At 38.8% G+C, this 25,714-nt stretch overlaps 1 protein-coding gene across 2 annotated transcripts in view; it reads right to left on the reverse strand.

Moving 5' to 3' along the window:
- The window catches only part of far1 (fatty acyl CoA reductase 1), a 44,561-nt gene extending 22,724 nt beyond the window's left edge, over positions 1-21,837 (reverse strand). For both annotated transcript variants that reach the window (XM_057836458.1, XM_057836457.1), the window contains exons 1-8: positions 21,701-21,837; positions 13,755-13,867; positions 13,253-13,369; positions 6,236-6,411; positions 5,701-5,880; positions 2,430-2,607; positions 2,274-2,318; positions 497-624 (exon numbers count right to left, since the gene is read on the reverse strand). In XM_057836458.1, the coding sequence (XP_057692441.1) occupies positions 497-624; positions 2,274-2,318; positions 2,430-2,607; positions 5,701-5,880; positions 6,236-6,411; positions 13,253-13,369; positions 13,755-13,856 (926 nt within the window). In that variant the 5' untranslated portion in view covers positions 13,857-13,867; positions 21,701-21,837. The remainder of the gene's footprint in view (positions 1-496; positions 625-2,273; positions 2,319-2,429; positions 2,608-5,700; positions 5,881-6,235; positions 6,412-13,252; positions 13,370-13,754; positions 13,868-21,700) is intronic.
- Between the last annotated feature and the right edge of the window lie 3,877 nt (positions 21,838-25,714).

The following is a 25,714-nucleotide window of genomic DNA, read 5'->3' on the forward strand; positions in this document are numbered from 1 at the left end:
GGGGTTTTCAACCCAGTCCTCAAGGCACACTGTGGGTCCTGGTTTTTGTTCCAGCCGATCCAGCAGAGACAGTTGAACCAATGAGGCTTCTGCTAAAACAAGCCACACCTGACTGCAATCAACTGATTGCACTTGTAAAACACCAGATTGGGGAAAAAGTGTTGTCATCTTGTTTGGTAAGAATGAAATCCTGCACCCACAGTGTGCCTTAGTGGAATAGGTTGGGAACCCCTGATGCATGTGTAAAACCTGTTGTGTTTTATTCTGTGTTATTAGAATAACTTGCATTTCTGTGGTTTTGGAGGTTTGGTTTACTTGTAAAAATATGGTGGATGCCTCTTATGGTCAAGTGCACCTGACAATCAGAAAATTGACATATTCTCAGACGAAAAGTTTGGTTTTAAGACTTGTGATTGCTCCACATCTGTTTAGGAGATCAATCGAGTTGAAGCACGCCAACATTCAGTAAACCAGGCCCAAACGTTGTGTTCCCCACCTGTTCAGTTTTTGGGATGCAGAGTACCAGGCTGCAGCCAGTGTGGTATTGATGACTACATCTACTGGCACCAAGTCAGCTACTGCGTCATTAGATGCTCTCATTGTGCGAAGGATCCCTTTACCTGCCTAGAGAGGGATTAAACAAGATGAAATATGCTATTAACTCTCAAAATTCAATTACAATAAATGTTCTTTAACTGGAAAAGGATTTAGTTTAAAAAGTTAATTCTAATAAGAAGTGATTCACAAAGTATTAGCCCCCTTCCTGATTTTTCTTATTTTTAATGCTTGTCACACTTAAATGTCTTTTGATCATCAAGTCGATGTTAACTCATTTAGGAAGGCAATTTTATACAAAATAATTCTGTAAATAAATGATAATCTTAGTTTTGGTATTTTTTTGAGGGGAGTTGGGGAGAAAGTCAAACACTGGCCCTATGTGATAAAGTAATTGTCCCATGCTAACCGATTAACCTTTTTTTTTTTGTTTCAAGCGAGTTCAAGCGATTTCACTGACCACACCGAGACTAGATGTGTTAAAGACAGAAATCGATGAAATAGTATTCCTATGACAAAGTGGAGAAGGCTACAACAAAACAAATTCAATAACGAATAAAAATCAAAACAATTGAAATGTATCAATCTATGAAGTTTATTAGGCTATTTTAAAGACTTAAAAAAATATAATTTAGAAATTATATTATAGCATAATTTTGCTTGTCACCTACGTGAGACATTGGCACTGATTTGATGACAGGTAGTCCCTGGGTTACGAACGAGTTCTGTTCCTACGCTGGTGACGTAACCCGAAATTTCGAGCAAGTCGGAATTAACCCTTTAAGTACCACACAATAACTATCCAAAAAGTCCAAAAGTATCGCATTTTGTTTAATGATAGAGGATACACTGCCTTATATGACTGAGAAGCAGTCTCAGACATCTGACTGGATAAAGAATAGCTGCGCTCTGATTTGGCCCACATAAGGCCGTAAGTTGTTTCAGCTAATATGTTTGTGTATGCATTCGTAATTAAGTTAACAGCTAAACTCTGTGGAGTTACGCGTGAGCGGGTTGCTATGCGAATTGTAAATATGTTAGCATTCACAGCATTTCGGTTAGCTAACTTTTGTTAGGCAAATTAAGCTCATGTATCTACTAAATTTACATATTGATCAGAATAGATGGACGTTTGAACACCATTTGTTTTGTGTCAAGGGGGTTTTATTGTTAAAATGCATGTTGTTTCGAACATAAGTGTACATATGTGTGTTACAGCTTTCCAATTGTCAAAAGTGAAGGAAGTCAAACACTTTAAAAAGCACAATTGCCTTTTTTGCTGTCTGTAAAGCTGAACAACTTCACGTTTAGTGAGGACACAACACCTCATATTAAAGTAAAGTAAAAAACAAGATACTGTGAGGTACAATAAGGTACTATTTATGCGAAAAACAACAACAAGAAAAAAACGACTGGAGACAAAATGGCGGACAAGACTCCGGCGTCATAGTGTCGAAATCACTTAAGTCGAGTACGTCATAACCAGGGGACTGACTACCTGTATCTGTAATATTTAGGTGCGGTAAATATGCAGAGAGGGGGCAAATAATACCTTTCATGCTACCATATATTACTTGCTGCAAAATAAAAGAGCGGAATGAGAGATTTTAGAAGAGAGAATTAAGAGGAAAAAAGGAGAAGCTTTCAAAAATGGTTACTGTTTGTTTCACGAGTTGTAGTTTGAATAAACAATCCTTTAAACCTCCCCAGGTACTTACTGCGATAAATATTCCACTTGGTCCATTGAAATTATCAATCCAACCCTGAAAACAGCACATGGAAGTAACACTATTATTACAGATACTAAATTATGCAGTATTGACCTTCAATGCTGGCCTAAATTTAGTGGAAAAATGGCTTAAAGTGAAACTCACGGGAAAAGGTTCTTTCCAGCTGGCACCAACTATGGAGGGCCTGACAATAGCAACATTGAGGTCCCCGGCTTCCTGCTGCACCAGATACTCAGCCAATGCTTTTGTGAAGGTGTAGGTGTTTGGTCTCTGACCAATCAGCTTGGGCGTCAGTGCAGACACAAGTTCATCATCCATCCAACTGTGGACAAAATAAATACAGGATAGGATTTACAGCTGCAAGAAGACATGCACTTTGGGCAGGACTTGACTCATTTCAAAACTTTCTGTCCATGTGTGCTGTGATCTCAAATAAGGGTGTGAAAATATATTGAAACGGTGACATATCGGCATACTTTGTACCCCAAAAGGTTATCAATTTGCTCTCATCAAGAATCAATATATCATTTTAAAAGAGGTCACTGTTAAAAGGAACAAACACCCTGCTACCAAAGTCTTACACTAGAACAGTGTCTATGTTACCTTACTGGCTGCCATTGATGGCACTAGACGTAAAATTCATTATGACTACCACTGCTAGTCAAAATGGATAGGACACCTAGTGCCGTCATGGGCACAAAGAGTGGGAGCACAAGTGTGAGCACAGATTTTACCCCTTTCATTGGCATTTTGCTCCTGTCAAATATTAGCGATATGAGAGGAAATTGGCAAAAGAAATGAGGCAGTAGATGCTTTCTGGGTTTGGCAGTATCTAGTCCGAAGATATGGCGACAGCTAGTGTTAGCAGCTACACTGCTAGCAAAATTTACAAATTCCAATCATTCATTTTCCATGCCGCTTTTTCCTCAATCAGATTGGCTCAAACTCTTTCCTTGGCTAATGCGAGAAGACAATCATATGTTCTATAAATATTGCAAAGGGCAGAAGCAAACTCCGGTTAAGCCACCAGACTTTCGTGTTTCCATGGTCAAATAATTGGACCTTAAAATTAGCACACCCGCGTAGTCCAAGCATAACGGAAAATGGTATTCTGACCGAGCGACAATGCAGTTGGCTTGTATGTGCTCGCGTTGTTCCCAACTCTTAGAAAACATTCACCACTCTAAAATTCATAAACCACCATTGTCATCATTTAAAAATGTTATGAAGTCGCTTGATCTTAAAACCGCTCCATCTACATGTGCATTACATGTGATGTCACATCAGTACAATATTATGAGATTCCTCTGAGCAACATGTCGTTTTAGTAGATGTTAGGTTACAGTTCTCATTTTTGTGGCACTGTAAATCCATAAATCTGAAAAAGTACTGGCGAAGGTTGGTGAATCTTAGTAGTGGACTTCTCCGACTACTGCCATACTCAAAACTATGCATCTTTACTGCAACATTATTTGGAAAAATGAATTAAAAGTCCTGCATGCCTGCATGTGAACTTTAATAAGATTACATTTTTGTGGTACTGTAAATCCACACTTTGGAATAAGTTCTGGCCAAGGTTGGTCAATACTAGTAGTAGACCTGAGGGTGCTGCCTATATCAGCTGCGATTAAGAGCTCCAAAGGCAGCAGCCTGGAAGTATCTACGACAGAGGATAGGGACACACACACTATATGAAATGGGACAACAATGTTTCTGTCTTTAGATACCAATATAATACGTGTATGTTTACATTATCTGGTGTTTATAATAAAAGTGCACTATTAGCTATTTTTTAAAAAAGTGTTCCTTAATTTTTTTTATGTGCCCCTCAATTTTTTAATTTTCGAGCACCTGTGCTCCTGATGAAAAAGCTTAGCTGACATGCCTGTACTGAAACCAGAGCATTCACAGCCAGTGTTCCTCGTTTTAATGGCACTTACAGGTTACTTCCTGTTCATTTTAGGGCATTTACAGGTCACCTCTTGTTCATTTTTAATCACTCTATGAGTGCGCTAACACCAAAATGATGCTTCCTCTTTTTTAATATACTTTTAGTGTCCTTAGCATGCAAACGCGTTGCTTTGCTGTAAGTGTTGCTGTATGCTTTTGCCTTGATAGCTTGCTTGCTACATTTTTTTATATTTTCAATATAACCCTCCGCTGCATATTGTAACCCTTTTGCTTCAACCTGTAGGATGTTGCAATGGTATTGTTTCAAAATGAATAAAATGAAAAAATAAACACTCCGGTATACGTCTGCCCTCAATGGCTGTGCCGTTGGGAGTCACGAAGCTTGTCGGCTTAGCAACCATAACTAAGTGGGGCAGAGATTTCACGAAAGGTCGTTTACTGAAGTCCATGACATCATCAAATACGTGTGCAGGTGCCAGGCAGTTCTAAACTACTTGTAGCAAAAAATACAATACTACTTGCAGATATCACTAGGCAAGACCTAAGTTTACCTGCTCTCTGCAGTAAAGAAACCTGATGGCGGTTCGCCACATGCAAACCAAACGCACCACCCAGCAGAGTAAACATTAAGGCTGTACAAATACAATAGAAAGCCAGTCAACAGGAAAATCACTAATCAGGAGCCAACACTCATAGCTGAAGCCAGTCTACACATAAACTCTAATTTTACACTGGACTACTGGAAAAACACTCAAGGCCTAAACTATTTTATACAAGCAACGAAAAAACTTTCCCCTTAGTATGACACAACAATTTCTCTCACTCTTAATCTCACTCAATATTGTGCTGTCAAAAACTTTTAAATCTTTAACAAACAGATGACAGTGGCAATCTCTACAATTTACACCATAGAAAGCATTTACAGTGACCCTCATGCTATACTTATCACGGGAATAAATTAGGGATATCCTGATGGCATATTTTTGCACTAGAGGCAGAGTCACCTGATTTTGAGAATCTGCTGATACGAAGTCCTGATCCGATACCGAAAAGTAAAAGTCTTTTTTTTATTTTTTATTTTTTTATTTTTAACAAACATTTCAAACATGTTACAGTACTTCCTATTCTGCTTTTTCTGGGAGTATTGCCGATTATAAAACATATATTTTTGTTTCTTTGGCAATGTCATTGTATGTATGGGTTATTTTGTTACGGTTTAGCCCTTAAAATAATCTACATTTATTTTTATTAAATTTAAAACACAATTTTTTTTCACCTGATTCAGATAATCTGAAAAATGGCCCAATCAGCATGATTTTGGATCACGTTATCAGATCGGGGACATCCCTAGAATAAATCAATAAAGTCGGGCAAGTTGGGCATCCCACTCACTACCCCTCTCCTTTGTCGAAGTTTTATTATTTTGCCAATCTGAAATCAGTTTAATCCTCAAAAACATTCATGTAATCTGTTAACTGAATAATAAAAGTCAAAATGAACTTACTCAAGAGCATCAATGAGTTTGACATACTCTACTGGGGGAGGATAGACCATTTCCTCAATCAGCTCTCGATCACAGTTGGCATAGGCTGTGGATACATGGATGAAGATGTCCAGATGCTTCATTTTATGGGCAAGTGCGAGCATCTTCTGGGTAGCCAAGACATTCAACTGCATTGCATCTCTAAAAGGGACAGTTTACAAATGGCGATCAGAACACAGAAAAAAAGTGGTGATGCATCTCATTCCTAGGGGATAAAATGCTTGTGTTCAAATAGGCTATTGCTACTAGAGGCATGCAACATTGTTTGAAGTTATACAAGTGCAAATCCAGTACAGTACATTTAAATATCCTGAGAATAAAAAAATCACATGGTTGATTAACAAAAACCCAGCTGAGTGTTTTGTCTTCAAGAAAAACCGAGGAAAAAAAACTTTTGAGATACACGATCCAGGTGTCAAATATCTTTGTGTACAGCAAACAACATACTCATGCCATGCTTAATGACCCGTTGACACTTGGCAATGAAAAAACTCACTTCAGTGGCTCATTGAAGCGGATGGTGGCGGCACAGTGGAAGACGATGTCGATGACGTCAGCTAGTAACCTTTGATTCTCCTTACTCATATCCAATTCTGGCTTTGTGAGGTCACTGCTCACTGCAATAATCTTCTCCGCAAAACAAGGCTGTTCATCTCGTAACCTATCGAACAACTGAGATATAGAAAATAAAGCCCAAAGTAAGTATTCAGGAACTTTTTGTACAGCCTATGTTAAATGTTCACAAGTCAGTCACAAGTGGCAAAACACTTGTTACTCTTCCACTTTTTTCTGGGAGTGTAGCGAGAAACAAAACGTATATATTTTTGTATCTTTCAGTAATGCCATTGTATTTCTGGATTATTTTGTTACTTTTCAGCCCTTAAAAAGCAAAAAAAAAAAAAACCTCTAAATTAGGCCTGAACAATATTGGAAAAAACTATCATGGCAATTTTTTGTGGGTTTGAAATATATAGCAATATTACATTGAGAAATTAAAACTACAAGAATTTTCAGAAGAACTTCACTAGCTATGTTTGGGATAGGCCTGACCGATTTTGGAAAAAATTAACACTCACCGGCCACTTTATTAGGTACACCAGTCCAACTGCTCGTTAACACTTAATTTCTAATCAGCCAATCACATGGCGGCAACTCGATGCATTTAGGCATGTAGACATGGTTTAAGACAATCTCCTGCAGTTCCCCATTAGTATGGGGAAGAAAGGTGATTTGAGTGACTTTGAACGTGGCATGGTTGTTGGTGCCAGAAGGGCTGGTCTGAGTATTTCAGAAACTGCTGATTTACTGGGATTTTCACGCACAACCATCTCTAGGGTTTACAGAGAGTGGTCCGAAAAAGAAAAAATATCCAGTGAGCGGCAGTTCTGTGGGCGGAAATTCCTTGTTGATGCCAGAGGTCAGAGGAGAATGGCCAGACTGGTTCGAGCTGATAGAAAGGCAACAGTGACTCAAATAACCACCCGTTACAACCAAGGTAGGCAGAAGAGCATCTCTGAACGCACAGTACGTCAAACTTTGAGGCAGATGGGCTACAGCAGCAGAAGACCACGCCGGGTGCCACTCCTTTCAGCTAAGAACAGGAAACTGAGGCTACTATTTGCACAAGCTCATCGAAATTGGACAATAGAAGATTGGAAAAATGTTGCCTGGTCTGATGAGTCTCGATTTCTGCTGCGACATTCGGATGGTAGGGTCAGAATTTGGCGTCAACAACATGAAAGCATGGATCCATCCTGCCTTGTATCAACGGTTCAGGCTGCTGGTGGTGGTGTAATGGTGTGGGGAATATTTTCTTGGCACTCTTTGGGCCCCTTGGTACCAATTGAGCATCGTTGGAATGCCACAGCCTACCTGAGTATTGTTGCTGACCATGTCCATCCCTTTATGACCACAACTTCCCTTTATGTACCCAACTTCTGATAGCTACTTTCAGCAGGATAATGTGCCATGTCATAAAGCTGGAATCATCTCAGGCTGGTTTCTTGAACATGACAATGAGTTCACTGTACTCAAATGGCCTCCACAGTCACCACTCAATCCAATAGAGCATCTTTGGGATGTGGTGGAACGGGAGATTCGCATCATGGATGTGCAGCCGATAAATCTGCACCAACTGTGTGGTGCCATCATGTCAATATGGACCAAACTCTCTGAGGAATGCTTCCAGCACCTTGTTGAATCTATGCCACGAAGAATTGAGGCAGTTCTGAAGGTGAAAGGGGGTCCAACCCGTTACTAGCATGGTGTACCTAATAAAGTGGCCGGTGAGTGTGTATTGCCAAGGCACTTTTTGCACTGTTTTCTCAAGGTGCACCAGTACAAAATGTAGGCGCACCCACGTTCTTCATTGCATCACCTTTAACGGCATACTTTTAATCACTCTCCATAACATTCATATAATTCATTCATTCATCTTCTGAACCGCTTATTACAAGTTTCAGGGGTACTGGAGCCTATCACAGCTAACTCATGCACATACTCACACCTACTATTCACACCTAATTTGAAGTGTTCAATCAGCATACCATGCGCCATTTTTTGGGATGTGGTAGGAACACGGAGAAAACCCACACAGGGACGGGAAGAACATGCAAACTCTACACAGAAAAGCCAGAGCTGGGATTGAACTGTGAAGTGGATGTGCTAACCACTGTTTCACCTGTGCTGTTTTCATAATGTGAATTATTTTTTAACAAGAATAACGTAGAAAAATGCTTGTCTTTATTAAATGCTTCAATGAGTGAGTCCACTCAAATCCACTCACGCTTTGACACTTACACTGCCGAGAACACCCTCTCACTTGCACAATGAGTTGTGTTAAATGGTGTTACACTTATATAGTTGCAACAGCACACTTATGACTAGGCTGCAAGTTTAACAATGATTAACACATTTGTGCCTTTTATCGTAGAGCTACCGATTCTTTTCTTGCAAGATCAAAGCTACAAACCTGTCAATCATCATTAACTTTAAGTCCCAAACTCAGCTGCACTGGACAGCACTACAATCGGCCCGATTTTCGATAATGTCATCGTATCAGGACATCCCTAGTAACACTTTTAACCCAACCAAACATGAAATCTCTAGAAAAATAATAACATATTAAAAGTAAATGTTTCTAGAATTGCAGGTTAAATTTTTTAAAGATATGGTTAATTCTCAAAGTGAACTAACAAGTCCTGTAATATGAACAGGTGCATTGTACTGTACTGTATTTGTAATGCAAAAGGTAAGGGAAGAAAAGGAAAAATACAGCAGAACATGTATATTATAACATGTAGGGAAAAAAAGAAATTAAGCTTCTGAGGGCAACCTCTGAAGTTAGTACTAATCTCCTTTACAACAGCATACATTAGAACATTAATTTAAAAATGAAAAACTATTTATAAAAATAATTATACATTTCAAAAAGTAATATGGTTTAACTCTTTTATAAATTCCTCCTTATTTAATTTTAAGTTTTTGTTTTTAAAGTTGAAGCGTCCGAGATGCCAGACTTTGTGACCCCCTACTTCAAAATGTTGGCCACGACAGTCAACAATTCTCCATTATGTGTCTGCCGGGCTAAAATCACATAGTCTGAGCTAGGCATAAATAACTATAGTTAAGTGGGGACACAGAAACATAGTTGTGCGTCATCTGCATAGGCATGATAGGAAATGTTGTAATGCTCCATAATCTGAGCTAGAAGCACATAAATGTTAAATAAAAGTGTTCCGAGAATGAACCCTTGAGGTAAAACATGTGGTTTTGGGTTGTCTAAGCGCATGGTTTCTGATTTACACAAGGAAATCCCTATCTTATAAATAAGATATGAACCACTGCAGCGCAGCATTAGTGAGCCCTACCCACTGTTCAAGTCTGCGAGTAATATGTTAAGATCAACCATGTAAAATGCTGCACTGAGATCCAGTGTACCAGAACAGATAATTGCCTGCGCCATTGTTCCGACAAATATCATTTGAAAGACTTTAATAAGCACAGTTTCAGTGCTGCTGTGGTGTGGCCGAAATCGCATGAGTGCATTTCAGAAAATACTCTGTAAAAAAACCTGAAACCTTGAAGTCACCACTTGTGTTGAGTGATCATGTCACAACTGCCATAAACAATAAGTTGTCTGATACTCGGTCCTCTGTTTGAAGTGCACTGTTCAAGCCCCTCTTGCTGTAAGTCATTTGTGTTCCAATGACATTATGCTCAGTGGCCATAGCAATATTTACAAGGTTGTACATTGTTCAAGTCATACAAGCCGTTTTAAATATTTACACTTGAATGCTTATTGTTTACAAGATATTTTATGTACTTAATTTTAACACTGAATGTACAATTGTTAAATATGATAAATTGAAAGCTGGTAAATAAATCAACGAGGATCATAATTTGTATTTCATGCATTGAATCAGATTTTTAAATTATATAACAGTCCGCTTGGGCGAATTTATCATCATTTATCGTTATTGATATATATCTGCTCAATTTACTTTGATAAGTACTCAAGGCCATATCGCCTAGCCCTAATACACATATTTTGTTTGTAAAGAATGCTGCAAAATCGTTACATTTCAGATGTCATTTCCGGAGGTACTCACGCTTGTGGATTTGTCAGTCAGTACTACAGAAAACAGCGTACATGTACACTGCCAATCTGAGCTTTTTTTTTTATACTCATCATGTTGCCAATGGACTTAATTAGTGGTTTCAGCCGTCTGTTATATGTGTAATTGACTAATTGCTACCTGTGTCACAGCCTTTATGAGATATGTTGATACCATAAAATATGAAATCAAAATAGTTTACAAAACTACATTTACTCAATCGTTCATTAACATGTATCGCATTTTTCGGACTATAAGTCGCAGTTTTTTTTTTCATAGTTTGGCAGAGGGAGCGTCTTATTCTCTGGAGCGACTTATGTGTGATTATTTACGGTCGGGTCGAGCCGACTTCTCTCTCTCTAAGTATATATTCATATATCTATACTAAAGCGATGTATGTATAAAATAAATAATTTGGATAAAACAGAGAAGGCACTGCGCATGCCTGCGACCGTGAACGCAGTGGCCTCGCTCTCTTTTCAATCTTCCCCTCCCGCACCCTGGCACCCTCCTCGAGCATCCTGGTATTTCCTTTTCGATATAGAGCAGCTATAGGAGTGAAAAACAAACTAAAGACAGGGGAATTGAAAAGCAAACAACTGCGGTAGGAGTGGGATATGGAAAGGATTCAAATTGATTGTTGAAGATGCCATACGGAAACCTGTGTCGGCTTTGCTGAATGTAAACAAATGTGGCGCTTTGGTCTCATTTGAGAAATATATTAAACTTTTCCAGCGTTATTTCATTGAGTAAATGCATTTATAATGATCATAAAAATATGTAGACTATTTAAACATTGAGAAAACTTGTGTTTTTTTTCTGCCAACTAAAGGAGATTAAAATAAATGTCAAATCCACTATCCGCCTGTTAGAACAGACACGCAAATATAAAAGATAAAAATGTTTATTGAATATCCATCTTACAGTCTTGTTTAACTGCAAGAATTCGTGACAAAAGACAGTAGGGGTGTAACGGTACACAAAAATCTCGGTTCGGTACATACCTCGGTTTTGAGGTCACGGTTCGGTTCATTTTCGGTACAGTAAGAAAACAAAATGCAAAATATAAATGTGCTAGTTGTTTATTACACACTTTTGTGCTTTCAACAATAGGAACAGTAGCCTATACAAAGCTAGAATTCTGCTCAAAAAGTAGCGGGTATTTAAAGATAATTATCCAACAACAATTTGCCTTTCAGACCCCGCGTATTGGTCAGCTTTCTTTCTGAAAGAAAGAAGAAAAAAGAAGTCCTGTGCTAAAGAGAAAAGCAATCCCAATGACAAAGATTTTAACATGTATTTTACAAATGAAATGCCTCAATGATTTCCCCCCCTTATGAACGGTTTTCAAAAGCTTTATTGGTGGATTTACTCAAGTTAAAGCGCCACACAGAAATTAATTTAATTGTGTAAGCAGGATCTGTGTATTATTCTTATTATTTAATTACAGGTGTTTTAGCTCATTTCAATTTATTTTATTTAAATGGGCTATTATTTATTTTATTATGTGTTTGTATTTTACAAATGTGATGTAGCATTCATTTATATTGTATATTTTATGTTGTATAACTTTAGTTCCAACGTGAATATTAGTTCCTAATTGTTTTGTTGTGGTAGGAGGGTTTTGTATCGAACACGGGGCCGTGTTGGTTATTATTATAGCAGAGAAGACAACTGCAAATCAACAAAGACAAGTCAAATGTGCCCCGATCTACCACTCAAGAGATCTGATGGACTCAAAAAGTGGGTTACGATTGCGTATTAGTTTAAAAATCGACCGGATCCACCGTATTTTTACACGAGTGACTTCCGGTCTGCTAGCTAGTAGTATTGACGCAGGAGGGCCACGTCTCGCGTGTAATAATAAACGCTGACGTTTTTATCGCGTTGAGCCACTTCTGGGACGCTTCGGCCGCACCGCGACTGGTGTGCATTGGCTGATTGACTTTAACGGCCGCGTTTCACTGCGTTCTCGCGGCGGCCACGTTGTCACGCCGTTGACGTTTCTTCCTGTCCTACGGTGTTGGTCCTCATTATAGTAGAGAAGACGGAGTAAATATAATCTACACAAAGAAACTGTAACCCGATCGATTCACAGCCTTGAAAAGTAAGGGTAACACTACACCCTTAAAAGACAGGCTTTGTTATCATTATGCATATATGCACCCGCATCGTCACAAACGTGATCACACAAAACACAACCACGCATCGCATCCCCGCATTTCCTCCTTCTCCTGAGTCCTCACAAATAAAACATAAAATTTCGTTGTTTTTTTTTTTTTTTTTTTTTTTTACCCCGGCTCGTGCCTATAAATAAAAAATAAAATTTCGGGGGTTTTCGGGCTCGGGCAAGCAAATCAAGTTAATCGATTGGGTTTGGGCTGCGTCGGGCTTTAATACCCCCAGGACGGTCGGTTCGGGCTGGATTTTTTAGGCCCGATCCAACTTGTAGCATCATGTAATGTTAGTATACCGTACACCTATTCAGCTTGTTGTTCTCTATTGTATAAATTGCCTTTCAAGATGACATGTCTGTTCATGGTGCTGGATTCTATCAAATAAATTTCCCCCAAAAAATGCGACTTAAACTCCAGTGCGACTTATATTTTTTTCCTTTTCATTGCGCATTTTTGGGCTGGTGCGACTTATACTCAGGTGCGACTTATAGTCCAAAAAATACGGTAATTAATTTTCTCATTTTTCTCATTTGCCTTTTGATCTGTCATATGTTCTTTTTTTAATAAAGTATATAAATTTGGCACTTCCGATTCATTGACTTCTCACTTTGTATATTGTCTCAACTTTTTGGAAATCTGGTCGTTCTATTACTACTACAAACCCTACAACCTATTCATTCACAAGTAATACATGGTATCATGGATCTCAACCCCACTTACCTTGCTGCTAATCATGTCAGTAATACGGGCCTGTGGGCTCTGGCCAGCTTTTGACCTGACCATTACATAGACAGCATTAACTCCTGGGCATGACCTGAGAAGCTTCTCCAGCATTACCTGAAGTGGTAAGATCAGAAAAGGGTCATGCTGTTGTGTTTATTTAGAAGATATATATAATTTGCAATTCATATATAATATTTACTATTAAGTAGCTCAACAAAAAAGATTTGTCCAAATTTTAGGTCAACATTTTTAAACAATCAAATCAACAATCAAAATAGTTCTCGATTAACATGATTATTAATCGTGGCAGCCCAAGCTGCAATCCAAAATTATGTTGTGCAATTATTAATAAAATATCAGGAATTTAATAAGTACAGTAAATAAACACATCACAAACTAGTATACAGTACCAAGCTGACATTGAAATCTGCTTATGCTTGTTCAACCCATTGGTTCAGTCAGACCTATTGGCTCTCTGCCAAGTCAATTACTATTGTACCTTTCCCATGAAGCCAGTTGCTCCAGTAATCAGCACATTTTTCCCTGCATAGTATTCTGGTATGTTCATCATGTCTGCAAATGTGTTTGCTGAACCCTTCATCACCACTCCTCCTGTTTAAAAAGAGCAACAAAATCAAACAGTATTATAGTTGAGAATAAGAAAATGTCTCGATGTTTACTGGCATCATTTTTGTTTTGATGCTTTTTTGTGTGTTTTGTGTTTGGCAGTTTTATTTAGCACGCCAGACTAATTACCAGTTTGACACATCCGTCTTGTTCCTTGTCGAAATTTGGCAAATGGAGTATACCCAGAGGCAGACTGATTGTCAGCAGTTGGGTTAATCAAGTTCATGTGTGCAGCACATGGGCTAATTAGCATTTGTCTAGTTATGAAGGATGGCTTTCATGTTTTTTATTCTGCATCGGGTTTATCAGTTAAACGATGTTGAATTTGTGCATTTATGATCATGTGCAGCTGATAACAGGCCATTTTGAGATATTTTAAATCAATATTGACACTGTCAAGTTTCAAGACAAATACTTTCATATTCACTCCTGAATGGCTGAAAAGGACCATGAGTAGTATTTTCTAAATATTTTTGAACACGTATGTACGTATGTATATACTGTATACTGTATGTGTGTATATACAGATACACTGTATCCCTTGCCAATATGCGCTTCAAAACCTTATTTTTTTTATTTATTTTTTTTTATTATTATTATTATTTTTAATTTTTTTAAAGTTTTTAAAATTATTCATAAAAAATAAAAATGTCCTTTCATTTTGAGGCACAAGAGAGATAATGTTTCACAGAGGTCCCAAACCACCGGTCCACGGACCAGTACCGGCCTGTGAGCCACTTGGTCCACAACTAATATTTCTGTTTTAAATTGTGTACACTATCGACACTCAATTACTGTATAGATATCAGGATCCAATGGCACACTGCACCTCAGGGTTGCCAGATAAGAACAGTCTCCAGCCCAATCACATTGTACTGGACTGTCTCAGAAAATTAGAATACACAATATTCTAATTTTTTGAGACAGTCCTGTGTATATATACAGGACTGTCTCAGGAAATTAGAATACACAATATTCTAATTTCCTGAGACAGTCAGGAAATTAGAATACACAATATTCTAATTTCCTGAGACAGTCAGGAAATTAGAATATTGTGTATTCTAATTTCCTGAGACAGTCCTGTATATATACACAGGACTGTCTCAAAAAATTAGAATATTGTGTATTCTAATTTTCTGAGACAGTCCAGTAAATATAACCTGCCCAATCTGTCAACTACAGTGGCCGAGAGGTGTCAGGCGAAATGCAAAGTCCAAACACTTTGCAAATAGAAAAAAGCACGAACCTCAATTGTAAACGCTTTGCAAAAGAAAAAAAGCATGAATGCAAACTGCCACAACACGATCCCCAATTCCTAAAGCGCGAAGATTTGGGGTTGCTTTGCCGCCTCTGGCACTGGAATGTTTGATCGTGTGCATGGTATTATGAAGTCTGAAGACTACCAACAAATTTAGTAGCATAATGTAGGGCCCAGTTTGAGAAAGCTGGGTCTCCCTCAGAGGTCATGGGTCTTCCAGCAGGACAATTACCCAAAACACACTTCAAAAAGCACTAGAAAATGGTTTGAGAGAAAGCACTGGAGACTTCTAAAGTGGCCAGCAATGAGTTCAGACCGGAATCCCATAGAAAACCTGTGGAAAGATCTGAAAATGGCAATTTGGAGAAGGCAGTAAGGCACCCTTCAAATCTCAGAGACCTGGAGCAGTTGGCCAAGAAGAATGGTCTAGAATTCCGAGCAGAGCATTGTAAGAAACTCAGCGGTTGTTCGCAGTTATGTTGTCTAAAGGTTGTGATACCAAGTATACGGCTGAGGGTGCCAATACTTTTGTCCGGCCAATTTTTGGAGATTGTGTAATATGCTCATATTTTTTTTTCATTCTCTTTTTTTTTTTTCAGTGCAAGCAAAATAAATGAAGATATTACTACCAAAGCCTTTGTAATTGCAATCATTTTCTGGAAGAAATTTAATTTGTCTGACAGAATTGCAGGGGTGCCAATACTTTTGGCCAACAGTGTATGAAGCATGGAGGTGGCTGCATGTTGAGGGGCTGCTTTCCTATAACTAGAGAGCTTCATAAAACAGACGTAATCATGAAGAAAGAACATTACATGGAGATATTAAGACAACATCTCAGCCTGGAAGCTAAAACTTTGGCACCAATGGGTATTCCCAATGTACAATGACCCTACGCATATTGCCAAAATGGTTAAAAAGTGGCTTGAGGAACAAACAAAGCAATGTCTTGAAGTGGGCATCACAAAGCCCTGATAAGAATCCCGTTGGAATTTTTTGTGCTGAACAGACAAACCTGATACAGTTACATCAGTTCTGTCAGGAAGTATGGGCCAGGATTACAGCAGAATACTATCAGAAGCTTGTGGAAGGTTACCCAAAATGTTTTACCCAAGTCATGCAGGTCAGAAGATATGCTACGCAATACGAAGGAAATGTATGTACTGACTTTTGACCTCGAAAAAAATAATGTAAAATTCTCTAAGAAATACTCTTATTATTGGAGCATTTAAGAAAATTCAATAATTTCGGCAAACCTAACTGACCTGAAACAGTACAGGTTTAATCTGATCCAGCGTGCCAATTCATGTTTTCATTTATATTGTTTATTATATAATCGTATTACTGTATATAATACCTAGTTGGTTACTATCAAAAGGATTTGTGGAAATGGGTTCTTATTGCACAATGCTACGTGGCTTGAAAAAGGGGAAGGCAAGTTTTAAGTTCCGTTTCAAACAGACTTGTTCGTGAGAGCTTAGCCAAGAAATTGGTGCATGCAAGATTGAAACAATCAACAAAACATGACATTACAATCAAAGGCATCATTGCTTTTGTTGCTCTATGGATAACAACTTTCCATGCATTTCAGTTGAGCAGATCATCTTTTGGGTGTGCAGCTCTCTTCCCCTCTGGGTGTCATTAACATTTCTGTGACAACTAACAACCAGTTGACATGAGGCAGACAGTAAATGTAGTCTTTGCGGATACGAGCTGGAGCCATGCCAGCATTTTTAAGGTCTACAAATTAGAGAATAGCCAAGTCACCAGTTTACCTGCCTCCCCGTCCCAATGTTGAAAGAAAGTAGTGCAGTCCGAATGAAACTACAGTATTTTGGGTGAAATTGAAAAATAAATAAATACATAAATAAAAATAAAAATAAAAAAAACATTATGGACTACTGTTTACATGCTGCCTCATTTGTCCAAACTGAAGAAAATACTCTGTTAAAAAAATTGCATGCTTTCTATACTCTGCAAATGAGCGAGCCTAACCCTTCACACAAAAACTGTCGAAAAGTTGGCCATCCAAGACCCAGTAATTTCTAGCTAGTGTACGGGCTAAAAACAAACCAGATGCATCATAGAAAGCAGGGTAATCTTAGGTCTGAACTACTGTGACCTTTAACCGGGTGTCTATTCTAGAGCTAATGGTGCTTGCAGTTAGACAGGCAGACAGCAAGCTGATCCTTGATGTCACATTTACACTCTCTCAATAATTCATCACTTTGATTATGATCATCCATTGAGGCACAGCAGAGACCACAGACACAGGAAAGTTTTGGTGCCATAAAACATAGCAGTGCTTGAATGAGAACAAGGCTCAAAACTAGTTTCATTGGGATGTTAAGAAGAGATAGATTATCAGCCGGGCCGAGTATCGGCAATGATATTTGGAAATTTGACGTATATGGGTATCGGCTTTTATTTTAAATTCGACTGGCTTATATGAAAAAAAGTTTATTTAAAATTGAGTTGCTGCAATAGTATTCACCCAGTCTTCCGATTGGTTAAATGATAACGGTTTATGGAGTTACGCTTGCATTGCACCTTTCCACCTTTTTAAGGCCTTCAAAGTGCTTCACACTATATCCTCATCTACCTACTGGTGACGCAGCACCAGGAGCAACGTGGGGTTTATTATCTTGCTCAAGGATACTTAGACGAGGTCATCAGGGCTTTCTTTTCTGTGGAAATTTTTCAGAGAGCTATTTAACCTTTTGTTAAGCTTTATCAGAGATGCTTCTGAGTCTAGGAAATTCAGGCACTTCTGGAGCTATTACTTTCTATTTAGGTGATTCAAGAAACATGTTTTAGGTATTTCAACAAAGTTCAGTGTTTGCATTATTCAATTTTTTTTAACGCCAATTTTTACACTTTTACTGCAAATGAATAATGGCGCCTCTAACCATTAATAATCCGTATCGTTCCTGAAAAACCCATATCGGTTGATCTCTAGTGTTAAGTTTCTACAATACAGAGGTCGACAATATAAATGGCTGGAACGTACTTTTAAACCATCAGGGCCACCAGAATGCTCCAACCACTGGCCCGGTGGGGCCAGTAAAATAAATGTGGCGATTAGTAAAAAAAAAAATATATATATATAAATCTTATTTGACATTAATTCCAAGTTATTCCGTGTTTTGATGACGTTACACTATCCGATCATAGACAACCTTACAGTCTATGCTCTTCGTGGGGTGCAAACACACCTCGCTCCTGTGCGAACGCAAGCAACCTGATTGCTGCTGCTGATTGATTGTCAGTATCTCAGTACCCACCTAATGCTACACTACACGACGCCATGCTTCTGAAACGCCTAGCACCCAGCCAAGCACCAGGGAAAAAAGAAAGAGAAAGTCACCGGAGGGGTTAAGGGAAAGCGAAATCTTGTATGAAAAGAAAAGGGAGCGAAAGTTTCAGCTCCACTGGCAAGACCGCTGGAATTGGCTCGGCTACGACGTGACAAAAAATAGTTTACTGTGAGGTGTGCAGATCAATGACCACATATGCAGAGAAGTAAGTTAAAGAAAAGTCAACGAGTAAGAAACCTATGGGATGAACATAACGTGATAAGTCATCTGCGTAACTACGGAGAAAATATTGTCATAATAATGGTCTAGCTTGAAAATCGTTAGCAATAATTGCCTTAGTCATCTCTTTGGCTGCTTTTCAAAAACAGTTTTAGTCGCCCATGTTCACTTGCCCTTGGGGGGATCCCGGCCGGCATCTTAATAGTTGTTTCATTTTTCTAAACAGCTGAAGTGTACTAGGTGAGATCGACCCGTGAGGGCTTAGTGATTGAGTCAACAAAGATAACGATGAAAATTTGACTGTCTTTGGCAGTTATGGCAGTAAGTATAGAATCACGGGGGTGCCAAAATTAAGAAAATTAGGAAAAGAAATAAATGAATAAATAAATACAATGCGAAATAAAGGAATAAATAAATGAAAATATAAAAGCACATTTTGTTATTGCCATTTACTTTTTGTCATTAAAAATCACAAATGGAAAAAAACAATGACAATTTTTGTCATTGACTTTTTTATTTCACTTGCCTTTTCTGTTTTGCTTTTACCGAAAGGAATGGTCTGTTAATCAAATGGCCTTGGGAGGGATTGATTGGTTAAATATATTTAAACAACAAAACTGTCTACAAATAAGGAAAAGATAAATAAAAAAATAATGAATTGACCAAATAAAAATTGATACAAAACTAATAATTCTGACAATTAACAGGTTTACGTATTGCCATCAACCGCAAAATACATCTCCATCTTAATGACATGAGTCTCCGTATATTTTGTGTGATTTGGAATAGGCACTATAGCGCGACTCCAACAACATGTGGTTGATCCATGATTGTCTGGCCTGTGAGTGAACGAGGGCAAGCGTGTTTAATTTACCTTTCACTCCCCCTCCGCCCTCCAAGTGGCCTCCGTGTGACGTCATTGCAAGGGCTGAGGGCAAGTGAGCGAGGGCGACTCAAATGGTTTTTGAAACGCAACCTTCAACTTCTAAAATGTTCCCACGACAACCAAGCCAGGGGAGACTTTCAGACAATGGTAAGGGGAAGACAGGAAAGCTTTGCCCAGGTACTGGGCTGTCCTGCAGCTTTGCCTGCCCTCTGGAGCTCCAAAGAAAAACATTTGGCTATTCTGGAGTGATTATGGATGTGATTATGGAATTGGAATAGGATTATTTGCACTAGTGCTGCAACGATTAATCAATTAACTCGAGTATTTGATTTCAAAAAAAGATTCGAATTAAATTTTGCTGCTACGAGTATTCGTTTAATTAAAGTGGTGTTGTAATGGTTTTGTTTTAAAAGTGTTTGCATTTAGCGTTATTGATTTGGGTGGATACACTGCCCTCTAGTCTGCCTCGTTTCTCTACCCTAGCCTAACCCTGAATCCAGCTGCTCCCTGTTAAGACCAACCTAAGCTAAGTTTTTGTCTGCGCTAAAGTTTTTTTTTAAATGCATTTGTATTTTAGTTAATAGTTATATTTAGCCGTTTTTTGGGGAATATGTGTCTGAACCATTTGTTAAGTGCATTGTTTAAATTAAAAAAAAAAAAAAAAAGTTAGGATTTAAGCTCGCGAATTTTTGCTATGTAAGTTAGCCAATTGTTCTTTTGTTTTACATAGACCTTCATTTATTTATTTATTTTTTATACTGTTTGAGGCTCAGCTCAGGTATTTGAATTTATTTATTTTCCTTATCCGATTACTCGATTATTCGAACTAAATAGTTCATCGATTAATCGACTATTAAAATAATCGATAGCTGCAGCCCTAATTTGCACATTAAATTCATGTTTTTGTGCCGTTTTGCTGCACTTTTCATTAAATCTGCCTTTAAAAAATGTTATTCATGTTATTCAAGCAAATTGTTTTTGTTCTTTTTCGTGATTATTGGGCTCAATAACTGACGCGTTGACCTGGGCCAGTGATTTGATAGTGGGGCCAGTGAACTTTAAAAGCTAATGTATGTATTTAGTATGTATTTACAAATAAGTATGAATAAATAAATAAATAATTATAAGTAAATAATTCAATCTACCTGGCTAAAAACTAAACAGTCAAATTTGTTTCAATATTAAAAAAATTCAAACATTCAGTCAGGAAAATTATTATTAAGTGAAGATTACAGATCACACTCGGGGCACAAACAACTTGTACATAACAATTTGCCTATTGAGATACTGTCACAAGGTTCAATATTTGTACGTGACTTTAACAGACTTGCATTTCTGCTAAATTAGCCTCTCGATTTCAACAAGAACTACTAGCAATGAAAAGCTACTTCTTAATCCTTAAAGAGACGAGTTTTCGTTAATATTATGATACGTATGCCTAAATTTACGTACAAAACTGGTTTTCAATTATACTTTGAGTTAATGATAATATTCATGACATGATTATACACTACGATAGCATTAAATTTAAACACAAGAAAATACCCAATCCATTAACTACAGCATTTGCATGTTCACAGACCGCTGCATGAGCTGTGAAAATCCACAGTGAAATCCTGACCCCAGTAGGCAAAAATGAAGCCACTGGATCCCGTGATTCAGATGCCTCGCATCATTACCACACCATTACGCTTGTGTGGAGTTGCAATTCCACAGCAGGTCGAGTCACACAGCGACTATTTGACAGCATTCACACCTAGATAGACGTTGGTTCTCACTAAAAAGGTTCATGAATTTTCTGCCTCTGCGTTAATCGCTGCTCAGAGAAAGTTGAACAGCTGGCTGACCACCAAGAATAATTCACATTACTGTTTAGCACAACAGCCCCGCGGCGGCTGGTAACGTGGTTTTGAAATTGCTAGGGACAATTATGTCTGTGGTAGCCACGGGAAACGCAAACAAAAGAAATATGCTTCATCAACGACCGTGGAAGCGGCACGAGTGTAGTGTTCAAAGCCGTTTTGCGATAGAGCATCACGAGCCACCCGGCGCACAAATTGTCCACGAGAAAACCACAGTTGAAAACGAACAATACACTTTCGGATGTTGGAACACGGGTTTAGAAAGACGCTAATACGTACCCAAATGTCGATGTTTCTCGGCTTCCTAACTTGTTAGCCTGTTGCACAGCGTTCTCGTTAGGGAAGCAGGCGGTAGCGCTAAATTCAACAGAGTGGACGCTCACGAGGAAGCGGTCGTAGGGCGGACGACTGTGACGTCATGACGTCGAAGACGCAACGGCATACACAGAACGATGTTGGCAAATTGCAGGGGCGTCACTAGACCTAATACAATACTGGGGCACTGGCGAGCGAGCAAAAAAATTTTAAGCACTTATCCAAGACCGTAGGTTTACATAGGGACGGTAGGTCAGTAGGGACACAACACTACCAACTTTTCAGGACGCTCAAATCGTCCCCACCAACTTTCAAGCAACCTTTTTTGCAAGGGGTGTAACGGTACACAAAAATCGGTACAGTAAGAAAACAAAATGTAAAATATAAATGTACTAGTTGTTTGTTACACACTTTTGTGCTTTCAACAATAGGAATATTAGCCTATACAAAGCTACAATTCTGCTAAAAAAGTAGCAGGTATTTAAAGTGCCTGTGACACGAAAAAGCATGTTTATTTCATAATACACGCGGTATTTTATGCCCCTGAATGATATGGGCCGCTTGGATGTGTGTGGAAGCGATCGCTATTTTTATTTAGTTTTTCGAATCCCGCGCCATGAAAATGAGTGACTTCCGGCTTCGGTCTTGCATTGAGGAGGAGGGTGTGACGTGTACGGTAGAAGACGTCCTCTTCACGCTACAGTGTACTGTTGTGTATGAGGACGAAGGATTCAGCTGATTTTGCGGATTAATACGTTTATTTTTCGCATCACGCCAGCCAAACGGCTGCAGAAAAATCATTCTGTATGAGGGAGAGGCGTATGCGCCTTTTTGGAGTTTCAAAAGGTTCCCATTCACCGTGGATATTTACTGTGGGACCATTGGACTTACGAGGAAGTGAGTAAACATCTTGTTTTGTATTATGTCAAATACGAATACAGCGATTACAAAGTAAACACTACAAACTTCCTTTAAATGAAGGACTACTTACGTTTGATCATTGATAGGCATGTAAAAAGCTCTCCTAATGCTCATTAGCAGCAGCACGTTAGTTGCACAACAACTCCAGCCACCCTCCTCCGGGGAACGAACTGTAAATTGCTCTCCGCCGGGCGGTTTGCCGATCCGTGAACACAATCGACAACCGGGTCGTCATGTCAAATAATCCAGGATAGTTATGTGTGATTTTCCGCTTCGGAGACTTTGAAACATCGCTCGGTTCGGGTTAGCATGTCGGCTAGCTGTCACGCCTTCTGGTTTGTTTACATTCTCCGAAGCCGGGGAAGGGAAATGACATATGTCCGATTTAGGTGTCATAAAATATCGTTCGGGAGGTGCGACAGTAATGGTGAAGTCGACAGTTTTGACCATTATGGAGTAATTTTGCCATGTCGTCCTGAATAAATGCATTTTTATTATTTCATATTCCATTCAGCACAAGACTTATTTGTCATGACCATGCCATTTATTTAGCAATTGGGGAAAATACTTGGATAAAAAGAATATCCTGTAAAAATATTGAAGTAAAGAGACAGAAACAATGACATTTTACCGCTCTCTTGGTCGCGTTTTCCTCGTTGTGAATAGTTCCCCCTCGACGGGCTGACTGGTCCTTCTCAAGCCATTTATATAGCTATTGGGGAAAAATACTTGGATAAAAAGAATATCCTGTAAAAATATTGGAGTAGAGAGACTGAAACAATGACATTTTGCGGCTCTCTTCGTCGCGTTTTCCTCGTTCTGAATAATTCCCCCTCAATAGGCTGAATAGTAAAACCGATGATCCCAGTCTACCGCTGACGTCATCCACCTGTTGGGGACGCTAAAGCCCTATAATGGTAGGCGTGGCTAACCGGCAGATTAAAAGACTAATTTCTCGTCATCTGTGCTTTGCTAAATTGTTGTATATAGTCGAATCGTCTCAAAATATGATTCTAATTCACATAATAATGCCATTTAAGACTTTTTTTCTCGTGTCATATGCTCTTTAAAGATAATAATCCAACAACAATTTGCCTTTCAGACCCCGCGTATTGGTCAGCTTTCTTTCTGAAAGAAAGAAGAAAAAAGAAGTCCTGTGCTAAAGAAAAAAATCAATCCCAATGACAAAGAGTTTAACATGTATTTTACAAATAAAATGCCTCAATGAATCTTTTTTTTTCTTATGAACGGTTTTCAAAAGCTTTATTGGTGGATTTTCTCAAGTTAAAGCGCCACACAGAAATTAATAAATTTAATTGTGTAAGGAGGATCTGTGTATTATTCTTATTATTTAATTACATGTGTTTTAGCTCATTTCAATTTATTTCATTTAAATGGGCTATTATTTATTTTATTATGTGTTTATATTTTACAAATGTGATGTAGTTAGTCATTTATATTGTATATTTTATGTTGTATAACTTTAGTTATATTCCTATGTGAATATTAGTTCCTACTTGTTTCGTTGTGGTAGGAGGGTTTTGTATTGAACACGGGGCCATGTTGTTTATTATTATAGCAGAGAAGACAGCAGTAAATCAACAAAGACAAGTCAGCTGTGCCCTGATCTACCACTCAAGAGATCTGATGGATTCAAAAAGTGGGTTACGAATGCATATTAGTTTGAAAATCGACCGGATCCACCGTATTTTTACACGAGTGACTTCCAGTCTCCCCGATCGTTGCTAGTAGTATTGACGCAGGAGGGCCGCATCTCGCGTCAAATAATAAACTCTGGCGTTCTTTTCGCATGCTTCGCGTTGAGCCGGTTCTGGGACGCATCTAACACGCAGCCGCACTTCGACTGGTGTGCATTGGCCGATTGACTTTAACGCCCGCGTTTCACTGCGTTCTCGCGGCGGCCACGTTGTCGTGCTGTTGACGTTTCTGGGTTATATACTGTCCTACTGTGTTGGTCCTCATTATAGTAGAGAAGACGGAGTAAATATAATCTACACAAAGAAAGTGTAACCCGATCGACTCACAGCCTCAAAAAGTAAGGGTTACATTACGTCAGAAACTCGTTCGGTACGCCTCCTTTCCGAAACGAGCACCCCGTACCGAAACGGTTCAATACAAATCAGGGGTCGCGTTAACCGAATATTTTCCGTCGTTGACCGTTTTATTAAAACGGTGACGGAAAAAATTTAAGTCCATCCGTCATTTTGACCGGTTGCAATTCACACCCCAGACCACAGGGTAGCGAGTGAGCATATTAATTAGCTATTGTCTCTCTTGATGCATGACGTCGTTGGCCTTACTCTGAAAAAATGTCAAGGCAACTGAGTGTCCGAAGTTTCTTCAAAAAGCCCCAAAACGACAATGGTGTTGATAAAAGAGGTGAAAAAACAGGGACTGCACAAGCGGGCACGCAATTCAAGTCCATGCGCACCAGGAGGAAAGTGTGAGACTACGTTCAGGCCACAGCAGGTGAACTGTTAATTTCATTGTTCCATATGCTACATATGGTAGGCTACCTACCTACTGGGGCCTCAGTGACGTTTCTTATTCTCGCTATATGATTATACAACTTTAACATTTGTTAATAATACGCTCTGTGTGTAGTATCATCCATCGCTTTTCCTTTTTAAATGGTCACTTATAAGCGAACGCAAGAAGTAACAACGGGAACATTTTTAAACAGGCATTTCACGGGAGAGCATTTCGACTCTTCGGCCAATCATATAGCGAGAGCGAGTGGATAGTGAAGGGACCGCGCGCGGCTCTTAAGTGTCTCTGTCACGTGACTGTCGTAGCTGGTGTAGGCGCTTGAACCTACACCGGTAACGCGCTCGGCCAAATGGACACACAAGTACGGAAGGTGAATTATGCCAAACAAAGGGTCACCACAATGTCATTATCATCATTTTAAAAATTTAAGTGACGGGTAAAAATAGATTATGACCGGATTTTTATGACCCTGTCAGTCAAAATGACAGACAACGAAAAAGTCTAGCGCAACCTCTGATACAAATATATGTACCGTTACACCCTTAT

This window comes from Corythoichthys intestinalis, chromosome 5, assembly GCF_030265065.1.
Source record: "Corythoichthys intestinalis isolate RoL2023-P3 chromosome 5, ASM3026506v1, whole genome shotgun sequence".
NCBI lineage: Eukaryota > Metazoa > Chordata > Actinopteri > Syngnathiformes > Syngnathidae > Corythoichthys > Corythoichthys intestinalis.